At 51.9% G+C, this 12328-nt stretch overlaps 1 protein-coding gene across 1 annotated transcript in view; it reads right to left on the bottom strand.

Annotated features, from left to right (window-relative positions):
- The window catches only part of TAF3 (TATA-box binding protein associated factor 3), a 77968-nt gene extending 67152 nt beyond the window's left edge, over positions 1-10816 (bottom strand). Inside the window, exons 1-2 of the mRNA XM_056114600.1 lie at positions 10431-10816; positions 2882-3124 (exon numbers count right to left, since the gene is read on the bottom strand). Of these exons, the coding sequence (XP_055970575.1) occupies positions 2882-3124; positions 10431-10596 (409 nt within the window). The 5' untranslated portion in view covers positions 10597-10816. The remainder of the gene's footprint in view (positions 1-2881; positions 3125-10430) is intronic.
- Between the last annotated feature and the right edge of the window lie 1512 nt (positions 10817-12328).

The following is a 12328-nucleotide window of genomic DNA, read 5'->3' as shown; positions in this document are numbered from 1 at the left end:
GAAGGTTTTTTTGTTCTTTAATGCAAGGCAAGAGCCTTAACCTCTATATTACTTCCCCAGTTCTCCAATGCTTCTTTGAGAATCAAGTTGAAGTACTGACCAAAGGGCCAGCCCCTAACGGCACTTCATCATGATATTTCATGACCGAGGTTTGGCCCCGATGTGGCTCATAAGGAAGCCAAAGGGCAATGAAGAACCTGGTGGCCAGGTGTTTGCAATTATCAGTTATTCACAACGTATGAACAGATGCCAACTCTGCACCGCCAAGCAGAATCCCGGGAGCTTCCAACAATCTGTCCCATGAAAATGAAGAGGTCAGACTGTTAATGATTTAAGAGGGTCCATCTGAGAACGGCAATGGTCAGTGGCAGGTGTCCTACCCCCTGCACTCACTCCAGCCATCACTGCACTCTTAGGAACTATGCATATGTCTCTATCATAAGTCAGTGAGAATCTGTTTAGTAGCAAGTTGCTAAGTACACGCCAAAAGAAGTATCCAAGGATTACCATAAAATGTTTACAGGGGCCAGAGAGACATACAGCAGGCAGGGCACTTGCACTGTAAGTGGCCAACCTGAGTGCCACATATGGTCCCCTGAACTCTCCCCACAGGAAGTCTCAGCTGTGACTTGGCCACCCCAGCATGTGGCATAAGCCCTTCACTTGGTCCTTCTCGTGCTCTTTGAGGCTCACTGTCGGCTCAGGAATTATGGATCAGCATCTTCATAAAAAGAAGCACAAATATGGGGAAATGAATTTGAAACAGTTACCAAGCAAAGCCAGGGTGACTGAGTCACCTAGAGATTTCCCAGTCCCGCTGCTACCAACACACCATGAAAGGAAGACAAAGCAGCGTCTTCTGGAGGGAAGACCTGGCCATCGGTGCTAGACTCAGTTCGTGAGCACTTTCTCATGGCGTGATCTGTACAAAAACCGGTATCACGGGTTGTGCCTTCAGCACAAAGCCAGCATGGATTCCAGGTTCCACTCCATGTTCAGAGAGGCACAGGCTTGAGGGCAGCCGCTCACCCGAACCCGGAGTATTGCCCAGCCTGCGCAAGCGCGCACGCGCGCACACACACACACACACACACTGAGCTCTACTCCTCTCTCTCTCTCTCTCTCTCTCTCTCTCTCTCTCTCTCTCTCTCCTTAGCAACTTCCGGCCAATGGTTCTCAGATGAAGCCACAGTGAGGCGCAGATCTATAAAACTCACCCCACTTAAAGGTAGTTCAGGAGACAACTGGGTTCACATGCAAATGCTTCCACACCAGAAGAGCAGACAGGAAGGAAACGCAAAGAACTAGATCACCGGCATCCATGCAGGGAAGGGAATCCAACAGAACTACTGCACAGTCCAGTCATGCCCCCTCTGGCCTCATACCCCTTAAAATGGGGGCTCCAACAGCTCTGTGCACACCCAGGGTCCCAGTAGCAGCATGTTCAGGATGCAAAGATCAGAAGCACCCAAGTATCCCTTGGCGGTGGAAGGGGAGCTGTGCGGTGATTTCCACGCACACAGCCTTCAGCTTCACCAAGGGTGGAAATTCAGATACAGGCTTCAAGGTGGGGGAGCCTCACAGATAAACACAGTGGAGAGAGCCCATCAGAACAAGGAGGAGACAAGGACAGGAGGGATCGTGTCCACCGGTCACAGGGAGCAGAGCGGGTGGCCAAGCCCTGGGGAATGTGGGGGTTACCAGGGAGTGGGCATCGAGAGATGCAGGAGGTGACGGCAGGACAACTGCTGTGCCCAACCGCCCACCTGCACAGTTGAGAGGGTTGGCTCTGGGCTCGGTATCTGTCGTCACAATCACACCAAGATATGCATTTTCCTGAAGAACCTTCGTGTTTCAGAATCTTACAGAGAGGGCTGGGGGCACCCAAAGGGAGACAGTCCACATTTCACAGGTGGTTTTACCCCGGGCCCCCTCCCGGCCCTCAAAATGAAGCCAGCTATTTACTCTCCCATTTCTTTCTTTCTCTTTTAAACTTTCCCTTTTGTTAACATGAAAAAATTCCTGTTACCCAGCAAGAAGTCCCCAGGATACTTAATGTCACTTTGGAATCTTAGTAGGTCTGAATGATCTATACAGGAAGCTAGGCAGGAAAAAAACCACTCCACAATGACAGGCAGCCACACCTCGTCCCACCGTGCTGGTGTTTTCTAATGAACAATCCACACTGCCACTCTCCATACAAACAAGAATGTCAGGGAGGACGCCTGCCTTAGGTTCCAAACCTGACACCCCATCTGGTTCCCTGAGCCTGCCAGGACTAATTGCTGAGGGCAGCCAGGTGTGGGCCCAAACTGGCCGCCACCCCAGATCAACAGAAGCAAGGAGATAACTCACTCTTTCTGGCACCACTGAACCACATTAAGTGAGGCAGGAGACTTGACTTCGAGCCCGTGTTCTACCTTGAACACATACTTGCTCTCTCTCTCCCCTCACATCAAAGCAAATTTTCTTCAATAAAAACTATCTTGCTTCACCAGAAACAAACAAACAACAACAGCGACAACAAAATAGTGAGGCAGGAGGCAAAGAACCACCCCCATTTGTCTTGGTTTTCAGATGGTCGAGTTTCTTTATTGTCACACATATCACACGCAGCACATTACACTGCTACTGGAAGTCGCTCAGGCCCACTTTCCTTTCTTCCCACTGACAGTTTCCCCAGGGGGTGAATGTCTCACCACACAGCAGCCTGGTGCTACCAGCAACAGAGCTACAGCACTGCAGGCTGTGAGTAACATGGGACAGTCTGTGCGGCGCTGAGGGAACGTGCAGGCTGGCAGCGGACCACACGGGGTTCAGCTGGGAGAGACAGTTCAAAGTATCACCAGCCCAGGGGGAGCCACACACCAAGGCCACTCACCTTCCTGGGAAGACACGATGGGTGGCAGGTACTCAGGGATGTACTCCTTCCTCTCCTCAGCATCCTTGCTTCCGGGCGGAGGGAACTGCAGCACATTGTTCTTACTGACGGGGAACGAGGGGATCTGGTGCGGGAAGGTGACGGGCTCGAGGTTGTGAATATAGTCCTCGAGTTCATGGAGGCTGACCCCCATCAGCTGGAACGCTTCACTGACATCATCCAGAATCGGGTCAGTCCGGCCATCTGAAACACAGTCAAAGGCAGAGCGCGTTACTTTCAAGATGCCCACTGATATTTGCCCAAGTATTAAGGAAAAATTTGAAGAAGCAAGCACTCACTGTCCAACTCAAACCACTGTCTACTTACAACCTCATCATGGGAAAGAATGTGAACAGATTTTATTTTTTGGTTTGTTTTGGTTTGTGGTTTGGCAATGTTCAGAGATTATTTCTGGCTCTGAGCTCAGGAATCACTCCTGGCAGTGCTCTGGGGACCATATGGGGTGCCAGGGATCGAACCCAGGTTGGCTACTTATAAGGAAGCACCCTACCCATTGTACTATCTCTCCAGCTCCAAGAACGTGAATGTTTTTAAGTAGAACACCTTACTATTTAGATAGCAGAAAGAAGACTCATAAAGTCATGTTAACTTATTTATTTTGATCTGGGGTTCACTGGGACTCACGGGCTACTACCTGTTTGTGCCCGAGGAACCATGAGGTGCCAGAAATTGAACCCTGGCCTCCTGTATGAAAACCATGCTAAATGCTTTGTGCCATCCCCCTGGCCCATGGAGTCAATTATTTCTTGTGGGGTACAATTTGAGGCCACCCCGCAGTACTGAGGGGTTAGTTCTGGTTTTCTGTACTCAGTGGTCACTTCTGCGTGGGGTACTCAGGGAACTGTATGATGCCAGGGGTTAGCCACATGCAGGACAAGAGTGCTCTCTTTCCAGGGCTCAGCTGAAACATGACCTGACAACCAGAACACCACAGATAGCCACATTATCAGCTAGTAGAGAACAAATAGACACAAAAAGAAAATGCCCAATAATACTATTATGATTATTTTTCAACAAGTGACTTGTATGAGGGGTTTAGGAAGGACCCATGATACTGTCTCTAATGATCAATGATAAATACATCTTGGGAACTAGAGAAGGGGCTAACACATAGTTGGCACTCAATAAACACTTGCTGAATTAATTCTACCATGCCTTAGTTTTTGACATGTCAGAAATTTAGAGAAAGGTCTTGGATCATGAGGGCAACTAACATGAAAGTTTAAATAGAACAGGAAGGTACGACACCAATGGGGTAGGCTGAGTCAGATACAATGAGTGAGATTGCAGCTAGGTAGAATGAGATTTCCTTCACACAAGGAAGCTTCTTCAGAGTCTCCCCTTTGCTGAATTTCTGGTCTTCACAGGTTTGGAAACATCTAGAAAATTCCAGCTCAATCATCCTTTGCATGCAGGAGGCCAGTTCCACTCCCAGCATCGCGACTAACCCAAGCATGGAGCCAGGAGTAGCCTAGGAATACCATCAAGTGTGGCCCCCAAACCAAAACCCAACTGACCAACAAAAACAATACATATGTCTGTTCACATGCACCTAGGAAGGTTCTGGAAGGATAAACAACCAACTTTACGCAGTAAGGGGGTGATGGCTACTCTCACTTGTAACTCCAAACAATTCTGCAAACTGAAATATTTTACAAGTATGGGTTATTTCTTTGGACAACCTGGCTGCTACCGAATGTAACCTGCCCACACGGCAGAGTCTGGCAAACTCCCCGTGGCATACCCAATATGCCAAATACCAGTAACAATGATGGGTCTCATTCTCCTAACCTTGAAAGAGCCTTAAATATGGCACTTTTTAAAATCTCAGGGCTAGGGCGAAGGAGACGTTACTGGTGCCTGCTCGAGGCAATCAACGAACAACAGGATGATAGTGATCGTGGTTATTTCTAGAATGTATAAGAGACAGAAAATTCATATTCCATTTCAACTCTTTTCATTAAAAATGTTATGAGGGGGAGGGTGGGCCACACCCGGCGATGTTCAGGGCTTATTCCTGACTCTATACTCAGAAATTACTCCTGCTGTAGGGGTCAAACCAGGGTTGGCTGCGTGTAAGACCAATACCCTACCCAGTGTACTATTGCTCTGCCCTCTAAAATCATTACTATTCTCTCAGTGTAACATAATCATCACTTTGATGGATCTCTTGCTATGATTTGCAAGTTCAACCTTAAACCTGGTACTTCCTTTGTGTTTTTTTCTCTCTATTCCCTACTACCTCAGTCTAGATCCAATTCCACCCACTGTGATCTCTTGCCCTGTACAACAGCCAACATTTTTTATCAATTAAAAAATTTTTTCTTGTTGTTGTTGTTTTGTTTTGTTTTTCCAACTTTCTTGCAGTATCACTTTTTTTTTAGGGGGAGGCAGTTTTTTGGGTCATACCTGGCAATGCTCAGGAGTTACTCCTGGTGTGACTAGAGGGACCATAGGGTTCTGAGGATTGACCCTGGGTCGGCCACATATGATACAGCCCTCCCCGCAGTAACACAGCTCTGGGCCTCAGCCTTCTCAGTCTTGATTCCATTCAGATACCTGAGACAGCTTTCTCAGCTCTGAAAGGCTCTCCACTTTTACTACATTCTTTATTTGGGGCCACACCTGGCCGTGCTCAAGGGCTTACTCCTGGCTCTGTGCTTAGAGATCACTCCTAGTAGTGCTGGGGGACTGAATGGGGTGTCAGGGATCAAACCCGAGTCAGCTGCATGCAAGGCAAATGTTTTACCAGCTGTACACATGGCTCCAGCCCTGGCTCTCCATCTTTAGACAACTATCCACATAGCTTGACTCAAATCCCAGCTTTTCTGAGACAGATCCCTGGCCCCAAGCCCACCCGCCACCCCCCCTCCTCTCGTCCACAACCAAAGCCCTCACCTTGCTCCTGTGCTTACTACCTCAAGCACGTGATGGCAGCTGAAGAGTCTCAGTGCTTTTAGCCCTCCCACCCCGGAAACACAGAATCCGGGGCCTGCCCCAGTGCTCTGACAAGCCATCGCTGTAGGGAAATCTGCAAAGGCATTGTGGGGCGAATGAACAGAAACTGACATTACTACTTTCACCCCAAAACAAATTTAACATAGGGACAAATACCACTTGGTGGCTGTCGTGTACATTTTGACACCCATGTATACAGTCTTTGGCCTGGGAATGTGCCTTGGTACTGTTGTGGCTCATATCTAACCAAGTGCTCAATTCAAAAGCAGTGTTAAGAAATGCGAAAAGACAGAATGGACTGAAAGAAGCAGCACAAAACATTGCATAGTCGCAAGTGAGAGTATGAATGAGTTTCAAGTCAGGAAAGCACTGGGAAAAAACATTTAAAAGGGCTGGAGAGGGGTCTTGCACAAAGCTGACACAAGTTTGATCCCCGGCATCCCCTTCAGTCACCAGAGCACTGCCAGCAATGATACCTGAGCACAGAGTAACCCCTGAGCATCACCAGGGTGGCCCCCAAACAAACAAAAAGGTGGGTTGGAGAGATAGTAGAGAAGGAAGGTTGTTGCCTTGCATGCGGCTGACCCTGTATTGGTCTCTGGCACCACATATGGTCCCCTGAGTACTGCCAGGTGTGATCTCTGAGCACCACTGTTATGGAAAAGGAAATAAAATAAGGATAGTACAGGAGAAAATCTTTAAACATCTTTATAATAGCACGGTAGCACAGTCCTCCCATTGTTCATCGATTTGCTCAAGCAAGCCCTGTAACGTCTACATCATGAGACGTGTTACTGTGTTTGGCATAAGTATAACAATAATTAGTTTTGTTTTGTTTTGTTTTCATAAAAGTCACCAGGAAGCAAGGACCCTCGAAGCTTGGAGGCAAGCAATGGATACTACAGGAAACTGCCTGAAAGCAGAACCTGTTGGAAACAATAGCCTGCACATTCTGAAGCAGGACCTACTCTTTCCCAGAGGACCATACTGGGCAGGAGCTGAGGTCCCAGGAATTCCACTGCTGAGCATCTGGAAATTTGCCCTAGGGTCTACAATCTACCAGTGGTATTTTAAGGCAAAGGCAAAGGCAAAGGCAAAGGCCCTCCCGTTGATCATCGATTTGCTCGAGCGGGCCCAGTAACGTCTCCATTGGAGACTTTGTTGTTACTGTGTTTGGCATATCGAATACGTCACGGGGAGCTTGCCAGGCTCTGCCGTGGGGGCGAGATACTCTCGGTAGCTTGCCGGGCTCTCCGAGAGGGGCGGAGGAATCGAACTCGGGTCGGCCATGTTGGCTGCGTGCAAGGCAAATCCTATACCCAACCTCATTGTCCACACGAGTCATTCAAGGTTCCAAACATTGGTGCAACAAAATATGAACCCACACTGGGACACATACTGGCTCTGTCCCTCTCGGAGAGCCCGGCAAGCTACTGAGGGTATCCCACCCGCACGACAGAGCCTGGCAAGCTCCCTGTGCATATTCGATAGGCCAAAATCAGTAACAATAACAGACCTCATTCCCCTGACCCTGAAAGAACCTCCAATACAGCAACGTTGGGAAGGATGAGTAAGGACAGGCTGCTAAAATCTCAGGTCTGGGATGAATGCAGAGGTTACTGGCACCTGCTCAAGCAAAACGATGAACAACGGGACAACAGGCGACACAGGTGATACAGATGATAAAAGTCACCAAGTCTTGGAAAAGCCCATCTGTTACTCTCCCAGACGATTCTAGTTCTTTCATTCAGACTTACGCTCCTTTTGGCTGGGATAAAGTAACCTGTTTTTTTGTAAGACTCCGCCCCCCAAGCCAACTCACCCCCCCCCCCCCCCCCCAATAAAAACCCACCACGTCAGATTGCAGAATAAGTACCATTCTCATGAGTGCATTCTCACTAACAGAAATTGGGTGGTTAGGAAAGAGGGTCATATGGAGACTGCTCCTGAGAGCCTGTACCTAATTCCCTGCTGGATTCCTGCAGAAAAGTATGTAATGGGGGAGTCTGGGATGATCTAATCCTTATTTAGGGAACTTGGTAGCAAAAACACAATCCTTAATACACAAGGGCCAGAAAGTGGGAATGAGGAAAAGAAGCAAAATTCTGGGCTCCTGGTAGAGGACATTAGCGGCCACAGGGTCACCAGGCTGGTCAGAGTGAGAACAGGAGGCTGGTTTGGGAAAACTATGTTGGAAAAAGAAAGTGAAGTGATTAAAGAGCTGGTAGGGTGGAGATTTATCAGTTTATTCATTTATGCAGCCGGTATTTCCTGGGTGCTGACAGTACTATGGCCCCGGACAAGGTGACGGAATACAAACACTCGGAGTACATTTGTCTCCTGAGGAGAAGGGAGAGGTGACACAAATATGGGCAATGACTGAAAGCCAGTGCAAAGTGACTGTCTTGGCCCCGGCAGTGCTCAGGCACACGGCCGTCACAGAGCACGTGCAGACACAGGGGGCTGAACTCGGACAGGAAAGGGCAGGTGCAGAGTACGGCAGGTGAGAGGAAAAAGCAAGCAGAAGCCAGCACACAATGGGGCCTCGGTGCCAGCCTAACCAATGCCGATGACAAGGCCAGCTTGACGCTAGGACACACCACTCTCACAGCACCAGGTCTCGATAAGTCCAGGGCATCTGGCAAGGAGACCCTTGCACCAGACAGCCCCTCCTCCAGCTGACTACCGAGAAGAATGACCTGAAGGGCTGAAGTGCCAGGGCACTCGCCTTATACGCAGCTGACCCGCTCTAGCTCCCACAGGCTCCCGAAGCCCCGTCAGAAGTGCTCTCTGGCCCGAGGACAAAGTCAACGAGAAAAGGAAAAATGACCTGCAATTTTTTATCATTACTAGTTTTGGAGCTACACCCTGAAGAACTCAGAGCTCACTCCCGACTCTGAACTGGGAGAAGCATATGGGGTGCCAGGGCGTGGGTGGGGTTTCAAACCCAGGTACACTGCAGCATGCAGGGCTAGTGCTGTAATCCCTGCACCAACTCTCCCACCCAGGACTTGAAATTGAAATGTATGGCTGTTCCCTAGCATGCTCACAATCACACTCACACACGTACACACACACTCATGTGCACACACGGACATTCATGCATGCACTCATCTGCACTCTCAAGCGCGCGCACGCGCGCACACACACATTTGCACTTCACACACACACACTTGCACTTCGCGCACACACATGCTCACTTATGCACACACATTCACTCACACACATACACAGAAAAGCTCATGCACGCACACACACAAGCTCACTTGTGCACACATTCACACACATTCATACTCACTCATGCACCTTCAGTCACACTCGTACACAAGCTCACTCATGCACACATGCAAGTCCACTCATGTACACATTCACACACATTCACATACACATACCCATGTTCACTCATGCACAATGACTCACACACCCAAGCTCACTCGTGCACACATACACTCACACTCATACACCCATGCTTACTTGTGCACACATTCACGTACACGCATACACATATCCATGTTCACTTATGCACAATGATTCACACCCAAGCTCACTAGTGCATACATACCCGCATACACTCATACACACTCACACCCATGTTCACTTGTGCACACATTCATGCACATTCACATACACTCATACACATACCTATGCTCACTCATGCACAATGAATCACACACAAGCTCACTCGTGCACAGATACACACTCACACTCATACACGCTCACTTGTGCACACATTCACGCTCACACACACAAAATAACTGGTGCACACACACACTTGCTCATGCAAATATTCACACACTCATACACAAGCTCAATTACACACACATACACTCATACATACACTCATGCTCACCCGTGCACACATTCACACACATGCACGCTACTCGTGCAAACACACTCAAACACAAGCTCATTAGTGTGCATAATGCCTCACACATACTCATACACAAGCTTACTGGTGTGCACACACACCCCCTTACACACACTCGGCAAACACACTCAAACACAAGCTCACTGGTGTACACACCCCCTCACACTCACTCAGCAAACACTCATACACAAGCTTACTGGTGTGCACACACACCACCTCACACACACTCACTCGGCAAACACACTCACACACAAGCTTACTGGTGTGCACACACACCACCTCACACACACTCACTCACTGGGCAAACACACTCATACACAAGCTTACTGGTGTGCACACACACCCTCTCACAAACACTCATTCGGCAAACACACTCATACACAAGCTCACGGGTGTGCACACACACCCCCCTCACACGCTCACTCGGGCAAACACTCCCACTCCCACACAAGCTCACCGGACACTCACCCGTGCGAACACTCGCTCACAAACGCACCGAGGCACGGGCTCGCTCGTCCGGACACTCGCACGGCCTCACTCCCACCCACGACCCGTCCCGCCGACGACGCGCACGGGCGGACAGCGGCTGAGGCGCGGGCAGCGCGGGGCCCAGGGAGGGTCGCGCGGGGCCGGGCGGGGGGCGCCGGGCCGGCCGGTACTCACAGAGCTCGGAGTAGCGGTGGCAGCCGCGGCCCAGCTGCTGCAGGTACCGCTGCAGCACGTCGGTGAGGAGGTGGCAGGCGCTGAGCTGCACCGAGTCCCAGCCCAGCGCCTGGCAGATCTGCGCCACCGAGACCCTCAGCAGCGACCGCGAGTAGCTCTCGCACATCCCGCTCCGACGGCGCCCCCGCCGCCGCGCCGGGCCTACGCGCCGGGTCCGCCGCTCGCCTCAGCACAGCCGCCGCCGCATCCTCAGGGCCCCCGCGGGGAGACGCGCCCTCGGCGCCGCGGCCCCCGGCGACCCCTCAGAGCCGCGGCAGCGCCGAGCGCGCCCGCCTGAGAGCCGCCATTTTGGGCTCGCTCCGCCTCCCGCCGGCCTGAGGCAGCGCCAGCCGAGCGCCGAGTGCGACTCCGCCTCCCGCGGGCCTGAGGCAGCGCCAGCCGAGCGCCGAGCGCGCGAGCACGACTCGGCCTCCCGCGGGACTCCGCGCGCGCTCCCGAGCCCCGCCTCCCGCCCCCGAGCCCCGCCCCCCGCGGGACGCCGCGCGCGCTCCCGGGCCCCGCCTCCTCCGGTCTCAGTCGGCCTGAGGCAGCATAGGCCCGAGCCAGCGCTCCGCCCCGGGCGACGCGGCGGGGCTGGACTCGCGCGCCCGCGGAAGACCGGAAGCAGCGCTCCGGCTGTCTTGACGCGGCGAGCGCGAGCTCGGCTCCTCGCGACGGGGCCGGTGAGGCGGCCGCTTTGGGCGGACTGGAAGGCAAAACCCTCCTCCGCGCTCGTTCCTCACCCCGCAGGAAGTCCGAGGAAGTTTCCTTAGGAAACAGGCCTGCAGTGCGCCGCGGCGCTCTTCTGAGGCAGCCAAGGCGGGAAAAGCCCGGACGGGCCTGGGACACGGTCCTTGCAGGGCGAGCCCTGAGCGCGCCACACCGCAGGCTGTGGCCCCCTGAACGAAAAGCCCCGAGACCCCCCCCCCCCCCCCGAGAGCGAGGGCAGAGGGGAGAGCGCCGCCCCGAACGTGTCCGGGAACAGTGACTTGGGAGCTTACGACCACTCTATGTTCCTCCCGTGAGGACCACTCCAGAACTCAGCATCATGGATGTACAAGATTTTTGAAGTTAAAAAAAAAAAATGGAAAGAGACTGTGGTGCTGTCATCAAAGCCGGTGGCCGCTGTCCCAGGGTGGGGGTTCCATGTGGCCAGTAGGCTGGCTGGTCCAGGAAGAGAGTGGATGAGCACTTGGGCGGGAGGCCACTGACCTGCAGCAAGTGTGCTTCCCGGAGGCTGCTCCTTGTTCATATCTATGTGTATGTTCACACACACACTTGCACCCCCAGCTCTGCTCTCAGTGGACTCAGCCCAGACCACACCCTGCCTTACCTTAACCTCCTGTAAAGACCCTTTAGGGACAGTAACATTCTGCATGACCAAGGGCTGAGGGGCTGTAGGGGGAAGAGGTACAGAGCAAGGTGGCTTTGCTTGGGGGGGTCACTCCCAGCAGTGGAGGGACTCAACTTATTTGCTTAAAGGAGACAGATTTCCAGGGATCCCAGCGATGTGTCCTCTGACTGGGGTGGAAGGCAGTGAAGACATTGAGACAAGAACACAAAACACTAACAGTGCTTGCTTAGCATGAGGCCATGGGTTCAAACCACTACATCACATATGGTTACCAGAGCCCACCAGGAGCAATTCCCAAGTGTTCAGCTAGGATGAAACTCTGAGCACCAATGGGGGTGACCCCAAACCAGAAAAAGCACCCGACATCCAGTTGCTGCTTCTGGTTAGGCCCAGGGAGCCCCCCAGGAAGTAGAGAAAAGTACCGTGCACCCGAGGTGCCCAGACACTATATGGTACGGGGATCCAATGGGGGGTTGGCTGCATGCAAGGCATGGACTCGGCCAGG

The sequence above is a fragment of the Sorex fumeus genome, unplaced genomic scaffold (assembly GCF_029834395.1).
Source record: "Sorex fumeus unplaced genomic scaffold, SorFum_2.1 ptg000026l, whole genome shotgun sequence".
Taxonomy (NCBI): domain Eukaryota; kingdom Metazoa; phylum Chordata; class Mammalia; order Eulipotyphla; family Soricidae; genus Sorex; species Sorex fumeus.
This window is presented reverse-complemented; position numbering and strand designations above follow the sequence as displayed.